The sequence below is a fragment of the Bos grunniens genome, chromosome 16, assembly GCF_055505025.1.
Source record: "Bos grunniens cultivar Pamir isolate PY7600 chromosome 16, Bosgru_T2T1.0, whole genome shotgun sequence".
Classification (NCBI taxonomy): domain Eukaryota; kingdom Metazoa; phylum Chordata; class Mammalia; order Artiodactyla; family Bovidae; genus Bos; species Bos grunniens.
The window spans coordinates 16516613-16538495 of record NC_141180.1 but is presented as its reverse complement, the minus strand read 5'-3'; the positions used below and the strand labels follow the sequence as shown (position 1 = coordinate 16538495).

At 40.3% G+C, this 21883-nt stretch overlaps 1 protein-coding gene across 10 annotated transcripts in view; it reads right to left on the bottom strand.

Moving 5' to 3' along the window:
• The window catches only part of NMNAT2 (nicotinamide nucleotide adenylyltransferase 2), a 216409-nt gene that overhangs the window by 193913 nt on the left and 613 nt on the right, over positions 1-21883 (bottom strand). For 3 of the 10 annotated variants that reach the window (XM_086343471.1, XM_086343475.1, XM_086343473.1), the window contains exon 2: positions 19152-19284. Coding sequence is in view for 4 of the 10 variants with exons in the window: in XM_086343468.1 (XP_086199594.1) it covers positions 17605-17680; positions 18356-18371 (92 nt within the window). In the remaining 6 variants the exon portion in view is untranslated. Of the gene's footprint in view, positions 1-17604; positions 17681-18355; positions 18878-19151; positions 19287-21021; positions 21814-21883 lie in introns of those variants that run through there. The other 7 variants (XM_086343472.1, XM_086343474.1, XM_086343468.1 and 4 more) reach the window with 6 other exon arrangements.

The following is a 21883-nucleotide window of genomic DNA, read 5'->3' as shown; positions in this document are numbered from 1 at the left end:
TAAAAGTTTACAAATAGTATCATACTGAATATAAAATTCTGCAATTTGATATTGCAGAGTATTGTTAAGACTCATTCATGTACTGATACTAGTTATTATAACTTCTATATAGTATTTCATCAAATGCATATACCCTACTTTGTCTGCACTCGAGCCATTCATCCTTGAGGGTATTTCCAGTGGTTTTTTTATACCAACAATACTGTAGTGACTAGCCTTTCCGGCCTCCTTTTACCACCTGCTACTCCTCAATTATTTCTGTCTTCATAAATGGCTTCACCAGGCACATTTGCCAAAAACCTCAGTTGGCCTTGAACCTTTTCCCTCACACCTCAAATCCGAATCACCAAGCGTCTGCTCTGTATCCTGAATCCAATCACTTCTCAATCCTTTTTTTTGGCTGTGTGGGGTCTTCGTTGCTGTGAAGGCTTTTCTCTAGTTGTGGTGAGCGGGGGCTACTTGCTGGTTATGGTGCACCGGCTTCTCATCGCACTGGCTTCTCTTATGGAGCATGGGTTCTAGGCGCATGGGCTTCAGTAGATGGGGCACAAGGGCTCCGGAGTTGTGGCTCCTGGACTGGAGGACAGGCTCAACAGTGGTGCTGCACTGGCTTAGTTGCTCCACAGAACGTGGGATCTTCCTGGATTATGGATCAAATCCGTGTTTCCTACACTGGCAGGATTCTCAACCACTGAGCCGCCAGGGAAGCCCTCTCAACACTTTTAAACAAGCCTCAACCACCACCGTCTCTCTCCCACTACTACAATAGTTTTCTACCGTACCCCACACACTGATTCCACTTTACCTCGTGGGCTTCTTTCTTCCAATATTCCAAGTCATTTCTGCTTCAGAGAATTTGTGTTTGCCATGCTTTCTTTTCTGAAATGTACTTTCTCAGACCTTAAACACAGACCTTCTTCCCTCATTTCTCTGTCTTTCCTCAAACTCACCTTCTCAGGAAGGTCTTCCCTGTCCATCCTTCCTAAAATAGCACCTCCAGCCCCCACCCTTTCATCCTGCTCAATTTTGCTTCAGAGTACTCAATCCTATTTGAACTGATACAGACTATTCTATAAAATATATTTTATATTTAATACTTATAAAATATCTATATCTCTATGTCTATATCTAATCTATATATCTCCATAAATGTCAGTTTCACTTAGTTTCTTGAGAGCAGTGTTGTCTACTTTTTTATTCCCAAAACCTACTATGATTATGGGTTCAGGTAGGAATTTGATAAATATTGAATATTTATTGAATATTGATCGATATTTAATCAATCAATATTGACTATCAATCAATCATTAAATATTATCTCATGCATTTAATGTTATCTCATGCATTTTTCACCATTTCTTTTAAATTATGTATCTGGAGGTGGAGTTTTGGATCATAGGACGTGCACATTTTCAACTGGGCAAGGCATTTCTAAATTGCTCTCCTAAGTGGCCTTACCAATTTACATTTCCACCAGCAGTAGGTAAGATTTCTCACTTCCATATAACTAATAGTCAACACTTGGTATTGTGAAATTTAGAAATAGTTCCCAATCTGATGGACTCTTTAATTTGAATTTCTCAAACTACTAGGGAGGTTGAGCATATTTTCTTTCCCCATATTTTTCTGTTAGATTGTCTTTCTCTTATTTATATAAGGAATTTATATTGTGTGAATATTAATCCTTTGTTTCATAGATATGCTACAACTATTTTCACCCAGACTGTTGCTTTCCTTTTAATACTGTGTGTGAGATATTTCGAGCTTCTCTGGTGCCTCAGGTGGTAAAGAATCTGCCTGCAATGCAGGAGACCTGAGTTCAATCCCTGGCTTGGGAAGATCCCCTGGAGAAGGGAATTGGCAACCAACTCCAGTATTCTTGCCTGGAGAAACCCATGGACGGTGGAGCCTGGCAGGCTACAGTTCATGGGGTCGCAAACAGTCAGACACAACTGACAACTAACACACATACACACACGAGATATTTCATCAAACAGAAGTATTAAATTTGGAGTATTCAAATTTATAAAGCTTTTCCTTTATTATAATTTGTGCTCTTGACTAACACTTAAATAATCCTTTCTTCCCCTGTGGCCACAATGTGTTCACCTATAATTTCTTTCAATAGTTATAAAATTTTTATTTTGTCCCAGTTTTAGATCCTTAATTCATCTGGAGTCCTGTTTATAGCCGTGGTTCTCAAACAGTGGTATGGGGATACCCTGGGGGTCCCCAAGACTTTTTTAGGAGACTTGGAAAACCAAAACTATTTTTCTAATAATATTAAGACATTATTCACTTTTTTTCACTCTCATTTTCTCATTGAGCAGGGGAGTTTTCCAGGGGCTACATGACGTGATGATGCCATCACTCTGATGGCTAATGGAATGCGTGCTTCCACTAGCATGTGTTCCACATAAACACAATCTGTTCATGTGTTTTACACATTTCTTAATTTTGATTTCTAATACAATGTCTTAGTTGGTTCAGGCTGTTATAATAAAATACCCCAGACGGGGTAGCTCATAAAGAGCAAACATTTATTGCTCACAGTTCTAGAGGCTGGAAATTTGAAGTCAGGGTGCTAACATGATTGCTTGAGGCCCCTCTTTCTGGTCACAGGCTTTTCACTGTATTCTCACATTGAGGAAGGAGCTATATACAGCTTTGTGGGATCTCTTACAAGAACACTAAATTCATCCAGGAAAGCTCTACCCCCTGACCTAATCACCTCTCATAGGGCCCCACCTACTAAGGCCATCAATTAGGATTTCAACACAGGAATTTTGGGAGGACACAAAATTCAGATCATAGCCTATAGTAAATATCAACAGATACAACCCACATAAACAAAAACTCTGACATCTTCAATAATTTTTAACAGTGTAAACGAGTTCTGAGACCAAAAAATTTTAAGAACTGCTGGCATAAGGTATGAGATAGTGATCTAATCTCCTTTTTTTCAGCACAGAAAATGAGTAGCCCTCAAATTCACTAATGTTTCCTCTATCATATGCCAAGGGCCCACACACACTTGTGTCTACTTCAGCGCTCTTTGTATTACAACACTGCTTCATCTACTTACTATAGCTCTATGAGGACTCTTCCTATTTAGGGGAAAAAAAATCACACTTCCTTGGGCTTCTAGAACTTTCTTGGCTCTTTTTAGACCTTTTCTCTTTATAATTATCTTTAGAATTAGTTTGTCAAATTCCACAAAAAGTTTTGTTAGGACTTTGAAATTCCATTTAATTGTGGAGTATCATAATACTTAAGGTACTGATTTTTCTGTGAATTTAGTATGACATAATTTTTACTAAAATCTTTATTTTTTTCCATTTGGCATTTTAGGTATTTTAACCACAAAGATCTTGCACATTTTTGTAAGATTTATTCCTGAGCATCTTATTATTTCTATTGCAATTGTAAATGGGATGTTTACCACCACCACTACTCCATAATTACAAAGGTGTATGGATTTCCTATTAGGTATATAGAACTGATATTGATTTTTCACATTGATTGTAATTTAGCAAGGCTGCTGAACACTTAGGCTAAGTTTTTTTTTTTTTTTTCTTGAATAGCTTCTTGGAGATTCTACTTAAAAAAAATGATACCCGCAAATATTTTGCTCTCTTCCTTGCTAATGACTGCACCTTTTTTTTTCCCTCTTAAATATAGAGGAGTAGAACTGGTAGTATTATGTTTAACTACAGAGGTTATAGCAGGCATGTCATGTTCTCGAATTTAATGGGAATACTTTTCTAGTCTCATAATTAAATATGATGTTTGTTATAGACTCAGTATAATATTTTTTGTTATGTAAGAGATATTGTTTTTAAATTATAGTTCTTGACATTTTAATGCTTTTTTGCAGCCACTGAGATGAGCATATGGGCCTTTTCCTTAATCTGATAATAAACAGATTACAGATGCATTTAAAATTATTGTTGTTGTTTAGTCACTAAGTCACATCCAAATCTTTGCTACCCAATGGACTGCAGCCTGTCAGGCTCCTCTGTCTGTATTCTTGTCCAGGCAAGAATACTGGAGTGGGTTGCCATATCCTTCTCCAAGAGATCTTCCCAACCCAGGGATTGAACCTGCATCTCCTGTATTGCAGGCAGATTCTTTACCACCGAGTCACATCTATATTTGAGGTAAACTTCATTTTTGCCTGATGTATTGCTCTGAATACACTTCTGGATTTGATTTTCTAATTACTTTTCACTACAATGTCAAAAAAATGAGATTCATCTATAATTTCCTTTGCTTGCAGAGTTCTTCTATTTTGGTGTTAACAGCTTAGTAACTTCATGTATCTTTACTTCAAGTAAAGATACTTCAAGTATCTTTACTTCTATTGTCTGGGACAATTATAGAGTACGGGATTGTCTGTTCCATTAAATATGGTAAACTGCTGCTGCTGCTGCTAAGTCGCTTCAGTCGTGTCTGACTCTGTGCGACCCCATAGATGGCAGCCCACCTGGATGCCCCATCCCTGGGATTCTCCAGGCAAGAACACTGGAGTGGGTTGCCATTTCCTCCTCCAATGCTTGAAAGTGAAAAGTGAAAGTGAAGTTGCTCAGTCCTGTCTGACTCCTAGCGACCCCATGGACTGCAGCCCACCAGGCTCCTCCATCCATGGAATTTTCCAGGCAAGAGTACTGGAGTGGGGTGCCATTGCCTTCTCCGAAATATGGTAAAACTTACCTATAAAACCATGTGGCATTGTTTATTTGGCAACGGATCTAAGGATGAGTTGGGAGACTTTGGACTACTGATCTAATTTGTTGATGATTGATTTATTCAGATTTTCTATTTCTTCTTAAATAAATTTATGCTCTTCTGGTAAACTGTAGGTTTTACCTCAGTTTTCAATTTACTGACATAAAGCTGCTTAGTATTATAAATTGTATAGCATAAACAATGATATTCTTCAGATCAGATCAGATCAGATCAGTCGCTCAGTCGTGTCCGACTCTTTGCGACCCCATGAATCGCAGCATGCCAGGCCTCCCTGTCCATCACCAACTCCCGGAGTTCACTCAGACTCACATCCATCGAGTCAGTGATGCCATCCAGCCATTTCATCCTCTGTCATCTCCTTCTCCTCCTGCCCCCAATCCCTCCCAGCATCAGAGTCTTTTCCAATGAGTCAACTCTTAGCATCAGGTGGCCAAAGTACTGGAGTTTCAGCTTTAGCATCATTCCTTCCAAAGAAATCCCAGGGCTGATCTCCTTCACAATGGACTGGTTGGATCTCCTTGCAGTCCAAGGGACTCTCAAGAGTCTTCTCCAACACCACAGTTCAAAAGCATTGATTCTTCGGCGCTCAGCCTTCACAGTCCAACCCTCACATCCATACACAACCACAGGAAAAACCATAGCCTTGACTAGACGGACCTTTGTTGGCAAAGTAATGTCTCTGCTTTTGAATACGCTATCTAGGTTGGTCATAACTTTCCTTCCAAGGAGTAAGCGTCTTTTAATTTCATGGCTGCAGTCACCATCTGCAGTGATTTTGGAGCCCAGAAAAATAAAAGTCTGACACTGTTTCCACTGTTTCCCCATCTATTTCCCATGAAGTGATGGGACCAGATGCCATGATCTTCGTCTTCTGAATGTTGAGCTTTAAGCCAACTTTTTCACCCTCCACTTTCACTTTCATCAAGAGGCTTTTTAGTTCCTCTTCACTTTCTGCCATAAGGGTGGTGTCATCTGCATATCTGAGGTTATTGATATTTCTCCTGGCAATCTTGATTCCAGCTTGTGCTTCTTCTAGTCCAGCATTTCTCATGATGTACTCTGCATATAAGTTAAATAAGCAGGGTGACAATATACAGCCTTGACGTACTCCTTTTCCTATTTGAAACCAGTCTGTTGTTCCATGTCCAGTTCTAACTGTTGCTTCCTGACCTGCATACAAATTTCTCAAGAGGCAGATCAGGTGGTCTGGTATTCCCATCTCTTTCAGAATTTTCCACAGTTTATTGTGATCCACACAGTCAAAGGCTTTGGCATAGTCAATAAAGCAGAAATAGATGTTTTTCTGGAACTCTCTTGCTTTTTCCATGATCCAGCAGATGTTGGAAACTTGATCTCTGGTTCCTCTGCCTTTTCTAAAACCAGCTTAAACATCAGGAAGTTCATGATTCACATATTGCTGAAGCCTGGCTTGGAGAATTTTGAGCATTACTGATACTCTTAATCTCTACTAAATCTCTAATTATGTCCCCTTTTGAATTTCTTATTCAAAAAATTCTATTTGAAAAAATAATATTGTTTATTTATCCTATCTTCTCTTCAGTGTAGCTTGCTAGAAATGTATTTTATTAGTCTTCTCAAAGAATCAGGTTTGGATTCATTGATCAGTTGTATTTTGGGGAGGCTGACTCTATTCACTTCCCAGGTTATTGAAGTGGATGCTTAGCTCATTTGTTTGAAATAATTTTTAATAAGTGCATTTAATGCCATAAATTTCCTTCAATTTACCTGCATTACACAAGTATTTTTTATTTTTTAGACTTGATTTTATAATATTATCTGTTTTACTGACTTCGTCTGTAAAAATGTTATTATTGGAATATAATTGTTTTTCAATGTTATGTTAGTTTCTGCTGTACAACAAAATGAACCAACCATATGTATACACATATCCCTTCCCTCCTGAGCCTCACTCCCACCCCCCAAGTCAGGTTAATTTAAACCAGTAGTTCTCAAGGTGTTGCATTAGCCAAGTTTTATCATGTGTTTTTCTTTGCTGCTGTTGTTGTGCTCAGTCACTCAGCTGCATCTGACTCTTTGTGACCTTATGGACTGTAGCCCATCAGGCTGAATTGTCCATGGGATTTTCCAGGCAAGAATACTGGAGTGGGTTGCCATTTCCTCCTCCAGGGGATCTTCCTAACCTAGGGACTGAACCCACATCTCCTCTGTCTCCTGCACTGCAGGCAGACTCTTTACCACTGAGCCACCAGGAAAGCCCATTTTCTTTGTTATTCTTCTGTAAATGGTGTGTAAATTTTATTTAAATCATGAGTTATTCAGGAATGTGTTTTTAAGTATTCAAACATATGAGAATTTCTAATTTAACTAAATTTTGATCAGAGAATGTGGTCTATACTACAGTAATTCATTAAAATATCTAGCCTGGTCAAATTTTTAAAATGTTTTATGTGTGTTTGAGAAGAGCATGAATTCTCTATTTGTTAGGTGGAGGGTTTTTATATACATAGGTATATAATATTATTTTCCAAAGACATACAGATGGCCTCAGTTCAGTTCAGTTCAGTTGCTCAGTCGTGTCCGACTCTTTGCGACCCCATGAATCGCAGCACGCCAGGCCTCCCTGTCCATCACCAACTCCCGGAGTCTACTCAAACTCATGTCCATCGAGTCGGTGATGCCATCCAGCCATTTCATCCTCTGTCGTCCCCTTCTCCTCCTGCCCCTAATCCCTCCCAGCATCAGGGTCTTTTCCAATGAGTCAACTATTCGCATGAGGTGGCCAAAGTATTGGAGTTTCAGCTTTAGCATCAGTCCTTCTAATGAACACCCAGGACTGATTTCCTTTAGGATGGACTGGTTGGATATCCTTGCAGTCCAAGGGACTCTCAAGAGTCTTCTCCAACACCACAGTTCAAAAGCATCAGTTCTTCGGCACTCAGCTTTCTTCACAGTCCAACTCTCACATCCATAAATGACTACTGGAAAAACCATAGTCTTGACTAGACGGACCTTTGTTGACAAAGTAATGTCTCTGCTTTTGAATATGCTATCTAGGTTGGTCATAACTTTCCTTTCAAGGAGTAACTACGAGCACATTAAAAGATGTTCAATATCACTAATGCAAATAAAAAATGAGAGAGAAGTGCCAATCAAAACTACAATGAGGTATCACCCAGCACTGGTCAGAATGGCCATCATCAAAAATTTTACAAATAAAAAATGCTGGAGAGGGTATGGAGAAAAGTGAACCTTCCTATACCGTTAGTGGGAATGTTAAACAGGTACAGCTACTATGGAAAACAGTGTGGAGCTTCCTTAAAAAACTAAAAATATACTTATTATATGATCCACTCCTGGGCATATATCCAGAAAAGACAAAAACTCTAATTCGGCAAGACATGCATCCCAATGTTCACAGCGCTATTTACAATAGCCAAGACACAGAAGCAACCTCAACATCTGTATCAACAGATGAATGGATAAAGAATACGGTGTACATATACAAAAGAATAGTACTCAGCCATAAAAAGAATGAAGTATTACCATTTGCAGAAACATGAATTTACCTAGAGATTATCACACTAAGTAAAATAAGTCATACAGAGAAAGACAAATATATATCACTTATATGTGAAATCTTAAAAAATGATACAAATGAACTTATTTACAAAACAGAAATAGACTCACAGACATAGAAAACAAACTTATGGTTACCAAAGGAGAAAGGGGAGGAGGAGTAAATCAAGAGTTTGGCATTAACAGATACACGCTACTATATATAAAATAGATATACAACAAGGTCATTACTGTAGAGCATTCAAAATCTTGTAACAACCTATAATGGAAAAAAATCTGAAAAAAAAAAAAAGACAATAATTTTGCTGTACACCTGAAACTAACACAACATTGTAAATCAACTATACTTTAAAAAATATTGTTTAAATCTCTGTTCCCTGAAGATGATCCATTCCCACCAGAAAAGAAGTCCATATTGGCAAGTAGTCTTAAACTGACTTTACAATAAATACATTCAAAGAAATTTTAAAAAAAATCTAAAAAAAACCCAAAGCTTAAGAGACAAACAAAGAAGATGTGAATTAAGTAAAGATGAACATGAAAAATAGCTAAACAGAGAAACAAACATTTGATTAAAAAAATATTCAATGAGATAAACTCTAAACTCATCACAGAGAACGAATTTTTTTAGTTTTGTTAGAGCTTTAATTGACAAAATCATAAGACATTTAAAGTGTACATTGTGATGATCTAATACACACACACATTGTAAAGGGATTACTCTCATCCAGTTAATTAAGGAAGAATTACTGAATTGGAAGATTAAGGAATTCATGCAGAATACAAATCTATTTTGAACTGTATTGTGGTAGCTTAAAATCGCAGCCACAAATTCTTTGATATGCCTTCTATTCAGAGGTGGGTGTAGCCCCTGCATTCCTCCCGTCTGGGCAGGTTTATTGTGTGCTAGTGGCTCATTCGTTGTCTGACTCTTTGCAGTCCCAGACTGTAGCCTGCCAGGCTCCTCTGACCATGGGGATTCTCCAGGCAAGAATACTGGAGTGGGTTGCCATGCTCTCCTCCAGGGGATCTTCCCAACCCAGGGATCGAACCCGTATCTCTTGCATCTCCTGCATTGCAGGCAGGTTCTTTACCGTCTGAGTCACCTGGGAAGCCCAAGAATGGTCGAAGGGATAGTATGTGATTTCTGAGCCTAGATAATCAAAGTCTATATAGCTTTTGCCTCATTTCTGGAACAGACACTATTGGAGCTCTGAGTTGCCATTAAACAGTATGATTACCATGACGAAATCATACTACATTGTGAGGAAATTCAAACCTCACAGAGAAGTCATGTGTAGGCATCCACCTTACAGTTCAAGTAGAGTTCTGCCTTGCTCACTGTAGCCTAGACACGTGAACCAAAAAAACCCAGCTATTCAAATGATCACCAGCTGGTCACGTCTTCTCATCTGACACCCTGAGCATCATGAAGCAGAGTCTAGCTATCCCTGAAGTACCTATCCAAATTCTTATCACACAGAATCTTGGAGATTGTTTTATGCCACTGTGTTGTGGAAAGGTTTGTTTCACAGCAACACAAAGAATACATGAAGCATGCATCTAATCAGTAGTTTTAGGAAGAGGATAAACAGTACGGTGGAAGTCATATTTGGAGACACAATATACACTGAGAACTTTCTAAAGTTCTTGAAATTAAAGCAGATGGTAAAGAATCTGCCTATAATGCAGGAGACCTGGGTTCAATCCCTGGGTGGGGAAGATCCCCTGGAGAAGGGAATGACAACCTACTCTAGTATTCTTGCCTGAAGAATCCCATGGACAGAGGAACCTGGCGGGCTGTGGTCCATGGGGTTGCAAAGAGTTGGACACGGCGAAGCATGCACACACTTCAGTGTAGCCTCCAGGTAGATCTGGAAACCCCTTTGTCCAGAACTAGGTATCTCAGACCTCCTGACCCTCAGGGATATTGGAGAAGACAGCAGATCTGTCTGTCAGACAGGAAAGCAAGCAGACGGGGTGCCCTGGTTTCTCTTCTTCCTTTCACCACTGCAGACAAGCTGGGGCTTGCTTTGTTCATTTTTTAAAACTCTAGGTCAGGGTGGAAACCATTTGGAAGGTTTTCCCAAATCCCAGTTTCACAGTGAGCCTGACTAAGGTGCCATACCCTATACAGGATGCTGTTGATCCCCACTACTCTGAGGAATTCAAACTCCTAGCCAACTTCTACTTGCTTCCAGACCTAGAAGACCATCAGGCCCACAGCTCTAGGTTCACTAAACTAGTGGTGCTGCTTTTTCACTTCTGATACCCAGAGATGATTCTCTTGTGACTGAACCCAGAGACATTTTTTAATTTAAAAAAGAAAATGTTTTTGTGACTGGAGTTCTTGGAGAAGATGTGGACATTCAAAGCATCGCTCACAATACCATTTTGACTATTTTCCTCTGCCTTTCTGGATGTGAGGAATTCTGTGGTCTTGCTACCTCTTTGGCTTTTACTCAGTAATGGGGATTGAGGTTTCCTCTGTTCTCAAATGTCAAAAACCTATTCAGAATCTCTGTAAGTCTCCTCGGGATTCTGACTTGGGATGAAGGGAGGCAGAGTACAAAGTCCGTTTGTTTCTTGCTCTCCTCTCTGATTTTCTGTATATATCAATTTGAAGGACTTTTAATATATTCTGATGCTGAAAGCCTTGCCCTTAAATCATCAGTTTTTGTCCTGATTCTTCAGAATCTATGTGATTTTATAACCTGAAGTTTTAAAATCCTAGAGGGCAAGGGATAAAAGAAAATATTGGGGCTGGGGGGAGAAACTCCATAATTTACCATCTCATTATTATTCTATCAGAAAAAAGATTTCCATCTCTGCCTTTGTGTCCTGAAAGTCTCTCTTCCCATTTCTTCAGAGGCCGCATTTCCTATCTCCTCAGCCTCTCTTTTATCTCTTATTTTTCTATCCTGGATCCTTTCTGCTGAAGGCTCTCACCTCTCTGTAAGACAAAACCTCTCCTAGCTCTCTTACTTTATAGACAAGCTTTCTGAAACCACTCAAGTATCTTCAGTTACATCTACATATTGATGACTCCCAAATTTACAACTCTAGTCAGATTTCTTTCAAGTTCTCCAGATCACAAGATCTCTCAACTCCAGACCACTCCAGTTCAACATGTCCACAAAACTTCATTATCTTCACATCCATACATCACTCCAAAATATTTCTTCTCTTATGATTTCTATTTTCATCTAGTTTCTCAAGCAGAAACCTGGAATCTCCTGGATTTCTTCCTCTCCAGTGCTCACATCCAAGAAGTGACCAAGTCCTGTCATTATGTTTCCATTTATGGATTATTTATAGCCAAGTGTTTATTATGTATCACTAGAACCATAACAGTACAATGAATTAAAGATGAGGTTAAGGTACTAAAATTAAAAAAAAAAATTAAAGTGTCATTGGATTCAAAGTAAAAATAGTTTGGGTAAAGGAAATATGATTAGTATTACCCAGTAGAACAGAAAGCTTAAAAGAATGAAAAATTTAAAAGAGAGTGTCAGATTTAATTAGAAGGTTCCAAGTCATCTTAAAAACACCTGAGGGGAAAAAGAGGATTTTCAGCAGAGTGTCTAGTAGTTTTAACAACTGTTTCGACTGCACTACTCTGTACTTATAGGGTGCTTTCACCACCACATGCATAAGAGGTAAGAGAAGGGTAATACTCTACATTGTATCTGCAGGCTAAATTCAAATGATATATTTTGTTTTGGGGAATATCAACTTTTAAAATGGCAATATAAAGTTTCCCATGGTCTGTACCAGCCTCAAAAAGGATCATTAAATGGAAAACATCTTGAACTTGTCAGACAGCAAGAATCAGAGATGTCCCATTCAGCAGATAGAGATCACTGGGTCTGAAAGTGTATTTCAGAGGTTGACAAGTTCCTTTCTTGTTTTTAATTTGGACTGGGGATCTAGTCATTTCTTAGAGTTTCACAGAAAGTAGATTCTAATAGGTAAGTGTCTAACAACTATTACTACTACCAGGTAATGTGGTTCTTTGCTCATCCATCTCTTCTCTCGCTTCCTCTAGACTTTATAATTTCCCTTTTCTCTTTCCATGCTCTTGCTTCTTTCTCTACTCAGTTTTCCTCCCTATCTTTCTCTTTCTCACTAGGAAAAAAAAAGAGCAAAGCAACTGTTGAGTTTCCTGACTGGTCACATTCCAGAGAAATGAGGAAATGCAGGTTGTTATACAACTGGGAGGGGTCAGGTATGACCTAAAGTTGAGGGATGAGAAGAGAATTCTAAAGAGAAGAGAAGGCAAAAAGGTTCAGTAAAGGTTTAATGTTAGACTTTTATTATATAAAATGATCCTTTGTGAATCCCTTCTAGGGCATTTCATCCTTCTCAGGCTGTGATGGTTCCCAGTAGATCCAGAATTGCCAAAGAAAGTCAGCAATGATGTATTCAAAGATGATCACCCGGATCAACTTTTGTTCAAAAGTATCAGTACCTGATATTGTGTTACAGTGAGCCTTAGGACATGTCCTAGGGAATGGCCTCTAATAAGGCCATTTTTTTTTTAATCACCAGTATGCAAAAAGCTATTAAATTTATTTTTAATCTATCTCCTATTCAGTTTCCCCCTTACCCTTAGGTTTCCGTAACTTGGCAGATAGTCCAGACAGTCTTTAAAAACAATGACAAACAATGAAACTCCTAGCAACAATAGCAACCACCACAACAATAAAATCTACTTTACTTTTTGGTTGGTGGGAGATCAATAAAAGCCTCCCATAAATAATTTGCCTCACAGAAATAACTGCTCTTAGTATTGTGTTTTTGGCCATTTTCTGTGCAAGTATATGTCATAGTTAGACTTTACATCTACTATAGTATACAACTTGTATAAGCTCTATTAACCTAAATATAACTGTGACATAGAACTACAAAGTTTGCATCCTTCAGCCATATTTTAGTCTAGAATACTTTTAGCTGTGGTTTGCCATCACTCTTCTGGTAGCTGAATTGTAAATATTCCTTTTCCTTCTGGGAAATAGAATTTGAAAAAGTTAACTCTGCAAAACCTCATTCTGAAAGACTTTGAAGCTGACTGGAACACTTAAGGACCATCTGATTGCATGTCTGTCTGCACCTGATCTCAAGATGAAATGGTTCCAAAGACCTCTAAAAGTTTTATCACTCTATACTACAACTGCCCCATAATTCTCCTCTAAGCTTTAAACACTTGAGAGCAAGACCGTATTGTTCACATTTGTACCCCAGTGACTAGCATATGACCCAACACACAGAAAATTCTCAATATGTTTTTGAGGATTGAGTGAATGAAAAAACTGAATAAATAATTAAACACTAAAATTCTAGAGGATCCATAACTCATTAAGCTTTCTCCTTAGCATTAAATACACCCAGATTAAGGCTCTGAGAAGTAAAGGATTGGTTTAGATTTGTCTTTAAAGAGCAGAGAAAGATAGGAATGCATCATCAGTTGAACACTCCCTATGGTCTCTAACATCTTTACCTAAAATTCCTATTGCACTTTAATGCTACAATTTAGCTGTCCAACAAATACTTACAGAAAAAGGACTTCAACTTCACTTTCTACAAGCTGATTACCTTCCGTAACATCTAGGCCACTGCTGCCTACATTTTGGAAGTGTTGGTATTCCAAGAGTTGGCATGCCTTATAGGTTTACCACAGGGTTATTTTTCAAGAACTAAACCCTTGAATAACTTCTTGGACAAAGGGTCGGATCACTTTGGATACCATAAAGGAAAGCTCACAGCCACTGGTTGAGAGACAGCAAGATAATGGGAGAGTGAGCCAGAGAGCCTTCTAGAAATGTCAGTTTGAAAGAGGGCAGGGAAAGCACAAGCAGGTGGTTTTGCTCCTTCTAAGCCTCCTTATCGTCTTCAGTGTTGACAGATCTTGGACCTCATCTCATTCAGATATAAAACTCCTAATGAACTGAGATATCCTCTGTAGGTAGATGAAAGCTGTTTTCTCTCTTGGCACTTTATACTTGGTCAAGTGATACAACTGGTCATAGAGTTTTAAGGCAGCGTGCTGTGTACCTCTCTCTTCCCAAATGCAATTTTACATTATTTTTTTAAATCTACATTATTTAGAATGTGAAGTTGACTGTGTGAAGCTCTGATTCACCTTATATGTGTAACAAGAGCAGCACCACCTGTTGAGCGCCTACCAAGTGCCTGCAGCTGCCGGGCACGGTATCTAGTTGGTAGGTCGCTAAGTGTTTAGTCACTAAGTGTTTCCAACTCTTCTGCGACCCTGTGGACTGCGGCCCACAGGCTTCTCTGTCCATGGGATTTTTGTGGCAAGAATACCAGAGTGGGTTGCCATTTCCTTCTCCAGGGATCTCCTTGACCCAGGGATCAAACCTGCATCTCCTGCATTGTAGGCACATTCTTGACCACTGAGCCACCATGAACTTAGATAACATGCCTGCCTCTAGAAATATAACTTAAATATAAATATCTCATTTACTTTGAAACTGTATATGACCCTCTCCTTAGGAAACATACATTAAATTTATTTAGCCCTATCCTGCAGCTGCTGCTGCTAAGTCGCTTCAGTCGTGTCCAACTCTGTGCGACCCACCAGATGGCAGCCCACCAGGCTCCCCAGTCCCTGGGATTCTCCAGGCAAGAACACTGGAGTGGGTTGCCATTTCCTTCTCCAATGCATGGAAGTGAAAAGTGAAAGTGAAGTCGCTCAGTCGTGTCCGACTCTTAGCCACCCCATGGACTGCAGCCTACCAGGCTCCTCCGTCCATGGGATTTTCCAGGCAAGAGTATTGGAGTGGGGTGCCATTGCCTTTTTTACAGGAGAAAAAAAAAATAACAATAATAATGCCAGAATTTTTAAACATCTTTCCAGTGAGCAATACAAAGACCACTGAGTTTTCTGTTCTACACTGTGACAATTTTCTGATTTTTTAAATCTAATTTTTCTATCCTATTTCCAACCTAGCTGATTGCCTGTCTTTTCTCTTGCCATCTTTCCCCAGAAGTGTGCTTTTCTTTTGCCACACAAAAAGAGGATTAACTGGTTCCCCTATGCCCAAAGTAGAAAATACAAAAGTTAAAAGTAATTTGGACACTGAAGACCTTTTTCCTATATTGAAGTATGAGACTTTGCTGTTAGATAATTGATGAGTTCAGTCAGTTTAGTTCAGTCACTCAGTCATGTCTGACTCTTTGCAACCCCATGAATTGCAGCACGCCAGGCCTCCCTGTCCATCACCAACTCCTGGAGTTTACTCAAACTCACGTCCATCGAGTCGGTGATGCCATCCAGCCATCTCATCCTCTGTCGTCCCCTTCTCCTCCTGCCCCCAATCCCTCCCAGCATCAGAGTCTTTTCCAATGAGTCAACTCTTCGCATGAGGTGGCCAAAGTACTGGAGTTTCAGCTTTAGCATCACTCCTTTCAAAGATGAGCTATCCATAATTTTATAAGTGTGCTCTTTACTGACTAAGTAAATTACATATAATAGTTTCAATTTCTCAGACAGGCTGAAGGCCCAGAAAATTTCTTCTCTTATTGCTTAGTAATGCCTCTCTTATTGCTTAGACTTCGGTATTCCATAGAAAGGTGGCCAGGAATTTTAATCATTTATATGAAAAGTCAGGGTCCAAACTTCAAAATTTTCCCAAGATTGATTGATTCTACAAACATTTATGAGCATCCTTATATCAGGCAACCTGCTGGGGGAGTGATAAACAGCAGTAAGCAAAAAACAGGTAGTGTCTGCACTTACAGAGTTTATAGCCAACTGGAGGCAACAGACATTGAATAAAGAATCAAATATGACAAATGCCATGAAGAAGATGGGCAGGGTGCTATGGGAGTATGTAGTAGGTGTAGCTAGCCTAGCTTGATGGGGTGTAGGGCAGAGAAGACTTTTCCAAAGATGTTCTAGTTTAGGCTTGAAGCATAAGAAGGGAGAAAAGTTATATAAATAAGGAATCAGCTGGTGTAAAGGCTCTGAGTAGAAAAGAATACCACTTATTTAAGGACCTAAAGGAAGGTCACTGTGGGTAAAGCGCTGACTTCAGGAAATGTTAGAGAAAAGGCAGGCAAGGACCAGATCATGTAGGTCATCATAAGGACTGGGGACTTTATTCTAAGAGCAATGGAAAGCCAATGGAAAATTCAAGCCAAGAATTTAAAATAAAAACTTTAAAGATTAACATGGATAAAATATAGACTAAAATATATATTAATTCACTAATTTCTTCTGGGACATGCTCTCATATCTTGTAATCCAATGATATTAAGGATTTTTATAAATGTGAGACAAACTATCTAGGTTTATAACATATAGAATTTTTCTGTGAATAGAAAACATCCTAGGATAGCTAAGCAAAGCAGAACAGTACTTGGGTACCTATCCATAGTCAGCCTTGAAGTAACAAATGCATATCGTGAGCTGCTTTGCTTTTCATCTATATCACATTTTAACTTCAACTGAAAATGGAAGTGGTAAAATAATAAAGGCAGGGAAAAGAGGACTGTGTGCATGCGTATGAGCATGTGTGCACACGTGTGGTTTCCTATGGTTTTGAAGAAGAGCAGATTTATGACAGTATCAGTTTCATATTCTCCGTGCTCAAAAATAGTTGACTATGCTCCAGATATAAGGAAAGAGGTGACTATAAAATAGTGAAAAAATTGTTTTCCTTTTATTTGGGTGTTTTAAGGAAAAAAAAAGGCAGCTTCTGCGTAATACCACATATTTTGACATGAAATACATTGATTTTAGACTAGGGACCCCATGCTGGTTTCCGTAGTACAGTTCTTGGAGTAATAAAGAAATCCATGAACACAAAGGCCTTTGGACAACATAAAGTATAAGAGGCCAAGGTTTTAATTTAATAGTCTTCAGTCTTCCCTATGGGCATTTCTTCCTGACTTCTCCAGATGGTCTACATCCATTAAAACAGCAGATAGGATTTTAAGGTTTAGTTCTTTACCAGAAGTGTTTTCTTACTGGGAGTTAAGAGAAACTCCTGAAGATTAATAAGGTTTCCTTTGGGAATTATTAGGGGAGTGGAGGAGAGGGAGCAAGCTCTGACTACCACTGTCATCTCACTGTCTCCCAAACCAGAAGTTTCTTCTCTTAAATCTTGAACTGCAAGCTTCCTGACTGTTCTGGAGGCTCAGTGACTCCTTCTTGGAAATGAATGAATAAATTCACACTGTTTGAGAATAAATAAACTGTTTGAGAAAGGCTGCCAGTGAGTTTAATCAACTTGTATCCAACTCACTATTTGAAGAGAAGGAATTACTCATTTGACTGAATCACTTAGTTCCACGTCTGAGGTGTGGTACTGAAGAGAAGGGCTCCTATACATTGTGTCCTTGAGTACTGCAATTGACAAATCATTCTCATCAAAATAGAAACACATTTATGAAGTATCTATTGTACACAAGATTTGTAAACAATCAGAATATGTAGGTTAATTATCAAAATAAATTAGTACTTGTTAAGGGTTCATGGAACAGGTGAGATGGGTATTATTAGTAAAAAGGAGGAGGCTTGCTATATATTAATTATCAGGTTACCAAAGCTCTGAGTAAATTCAATAGCAATGTTAAGAGTAGCTTCTTAGCAAGTACTTGGTGTCTGGTTGAAAACTGGCCACTCTATTTACTTGGGCAGAAGTGTGGTTATATTAAGCTGTTTTTAGTGATAAAAGGTTTTTTTTTTTTTAAAGTTTCCACCCTCTGGAATCTGACTCATAATGTCCTGATACTGTATTCTTTTCTGAAATCAGAGTCGAGGACAAAGAAATCTATCTTCTAGCACTGAATGAGAATAAATTTGGGTGTGTGGTCAGATTTATGAGTATTATAGACAAAGACTGTATAACCTATTTTTTAAAAAAATAATTTTATGCTGCAGTAGTTCTATATTACTAGTTTTAGCTTGATAAAAGAGCAACAGGTCAAAAAAATTAACATTCATCAAATGCCAGTGTTGTATGTCAGGCACTCATATATTCATGAAAGTAAAAAGTGAAAGTCACTCAGTTGTGTTCACCTCTTTGTGACCCCATGGACTATACAGTCCATGGAATTCTCAAGGCCAGAATACTGGAGTGGGCAGCTGTTCCTTTCGCCAGAGAATCTTCCCAACCCAGGGATTGAACCCAGGTTTCCCACATTGCAGGTGGATTCTTTATCAGCTGCTGCTGCTGCTAAGTCACTTCAGTCATGTCCAACTCTGTGGGACCCTAGGTGAGCCACCATATATGCATACAGTTATCATTAAAGTTTACAGAAAGCCTGTGATAGGTAATGTTTCCTTTAATCAAGGAAAAAACTGAAGTTCAGAGACTGAGATGGAAGACTTGGGATGCACTCAGATCTGCTAGCTTATGATTTTTCCATAAAATCACTTAGGCATAAAGTGAAAAACTTAAGATTAGGTAGGATGAAACAAAATGAAACAGCTTGTCTTCTATAATTTCTTTTAGTTTCGATGTAACCTTTTCCGGCAGGGGGAACAAGGTGAATAATATTGCAGGAAGATGCTTGTATTCTACAAACCTGTTGATGGGGGCTAATAGAAAGAGACGAAATTGGAAAATGTACATTAAGCAATATATAAACTTGGATCATAATCTTTCTGAATCCTATTGACTTTAAAGTTACTTTCAAGATGGGTATCAATGTTCTATAATCTATAAAGTGTAAATGTTACTATTCTATCTGGTTTGTAGAGACTCTAAAGCTATTGAAGAGTCTTGAAAAATTCTTAGGAAAGCTGCTATAAAATACAAAGAAGGCTTATGTGTCTGAACTTCATCAGCACACTTAAAGCACTTTCTTCTTACCTTAACTGCCGAACTCATAATATTGCATCCAAATCCCATCTCTATTCTCTGGTATCTCTACCAAAAGGTGGGTTCCTCCCAGACAGGGAACATGTCTCTTCCACAGTGGTATCCATAGTAACCTGGACAGTGTCTGAAATATAATAAATGTTCAGTAATAAACATTTGACTGGATAAACTGTTGACTGGACATAGGAGCCATAGACATAGAAGGTGCTAAAAGGGGGTGGTTGTTTTACATAATAAAATTTTTTATTCTGGTTAAGATCTTTAAAAAAATCTAACCAATAAATTTCAGAAAGGAAATCTATGGTATTTTAGGTACTGTGTGCCTACGTGCTCAGTCGTTTCAGACTCTGCGACCCTATGGACTGCAGACCGCCAGGCTCCTCTGTCCATGGTATTCTCTGGGCAAGAATACTAGAGTGGGTTGCTATTCCCTCCTCCAGGAGATCTTCCCGACCCACGGATTGAAGCCATGTCTCTTATGTCTCCTGCATTGGCAGGCAGATTCTTTACCGCTGAGCCACTGAGGAAACCCATTTTCAGTACTATGTAGCAATAATCTCCATCCTTGGGCTCGCAGGTTGAAGAAAAGTCGGATTCTAAACCAGAGATGAGAACAATCTTTCACTAGGTGTCTCTCTTTCCCATGAGTGGGCGGCCTCTCGGTGGGAGGAGGGACGATAGGGGGCATTGTACAGCTGCAATCACACCGCGGGTCACACCACATCACAGTAGACGCTTGCAGCACAAGGGGGCATAGTTCAGTTTCTATTTCGTTAATGATAATCTCTCCTTGGGATTTAACTACAAGCAGCTTGCACTTTCATTTCCTCCAAACATACGCATAGACATTGGTCCAGTCTTTTAATAGGATTTTGACAGTGCCTCTTCACCCAGCATGAAAGGATCAGGTATCCCGAGTCAAAAGAAAACAGCCCCTTAAAATTCTTATTTTAACCATGAAATGAGGCGGGCATTCCTGGAGGGGTTTATCCGTTACACATCCTAAAGTACTTTGGGTGAGCTCCATAATACCAATGGAAAATATAATTTGTAAAATGCTAAATAATTCTTTCAAATCACTAGGATAACAACTTCCCCAGCTACTTCTCACACTCCATATTATGAAGAACCCATTCGTTACTGGTTTTTTTTTTTTTTTTTTTGCCTCAAACCTGAGATAAAATACACATAATAAGCATTCAAAAAGATTGTGTCTAAGAATGAAAATCCATTTCCTAAGAAACCTTTCATTGGAACTTTGCGCAAGTGTCTGTTTTTCTTGACACTATCTTACCCAATGCGTTCCTCTCCAACCCAAAAGATACATAGTGATGAGTTCTGAAATACTGCAGACACATGACAGAAGGAAATTTGAAGAGGAGAAAGGAAATGGGACGTCTGCTTTTGATAAGCAAGTCCCGGGGACTCCCACTGCGGGGAGGGGTGCCTCTCAGAGGGATGGCGGCCCTGAACTTCGCACCGTGTCCCCTGTCCTAAGTGCTGGAAAAACCACTTGTCAGCCTTCCAAGATGAGTTCCCACCCCAACTCCGGCCTCCTCGTGACAGGAGATGGCTCGTGAAAGCAGAGCGGGGAACTCCCGAGGAGGCTCAGTCGCCGAGTGCGATTGTGGGGTGGGGTCTCGGGGATTTCTGTGAGGGGCCGACCCGCTGGGGAAAGTCGGCTGTCCCAGTCGGCAGAAGAGGGATCTCGGCAGTCGTGTGCCGTTCTCCTCCCTCAGGGACCCCGTCCTGGCGGGACCCCGCCTCCCAGAGCCCTCCCGGTGATGGGGAAACCCCTGGCCCGCCTCGCAGCCTAGCGCCGCCGCCTCGCCCAGTCGGCTCCAGCCCGCCGCCCACCAACCTTCAGGCCCGGCATCTTTTTCGTAGGCCCGGCCCTCCCCGCGTCCGTCACCGAGAGGAAAACTATGGAGGCGGTTCCCGCCCGCAGGCGGGTGGAAAAGCCCATGGTGAATGCCTCGGGGTCTCCCCCATCGCTGCGGGAAAGGGAAAGGGGGGAGAAAATGAACCTCACTGCCCAGGAGAACTACCCGAATTCCCAACCTGGGGGAGGCCTTTATGATGGAAGGGAAGCCGAGGGGAAACCCTAGGCACTTTTCGGGGAATCCACTAAGCCAAGGGAGGGTCATTCAGCCTGCACACATTGGTTACTATGACAATACAGCTACAGCCTCCAGTTGCCTTGACAGCTGCTTATCCAATCCGATTGGTTTCTTTTCTCTCCATCCCTGGGCTCCACCCTAACCCCTCCAACAGTGTCCCTGCGTGCAGAGGGAGGGGCCCTAGAAAAGAGGAGGGGGTCCTTAGCGTCACTCTAGGGCGCGAGGGCGGACCAGAGACAAGGGACTGGGGGCCGGAACTGTAAGAGGAAGAGGCGCGTTTCCGGTCGGGAAGAGTGGAGGAAAGGAAAAAAGGAAGAGCGAAATCGGACGGAGTGGAAAGACGGGGGAAGACTTTGAGTGTAACTCCCGATTGATTTGGGCTCGATGTTCCCGGTGAGGCTGGTGTTGCCCCCTCGCGCGGGAGGAGAGGGGTGGGTTGGCCGGAAGCCGCCAAGCGCCTCCTGTGGGCCATTCAGCAGCCGCACAGGCGCCGCACGGCTAACTGATCCCAAGAGGGAGCGCTACAGAGAGGCGGAAATCACCCGAAGGGACCGGCGCCGCTGAAATCTCGCGAGAGACCCCCCCCCACTTCCTTCCGCTGCT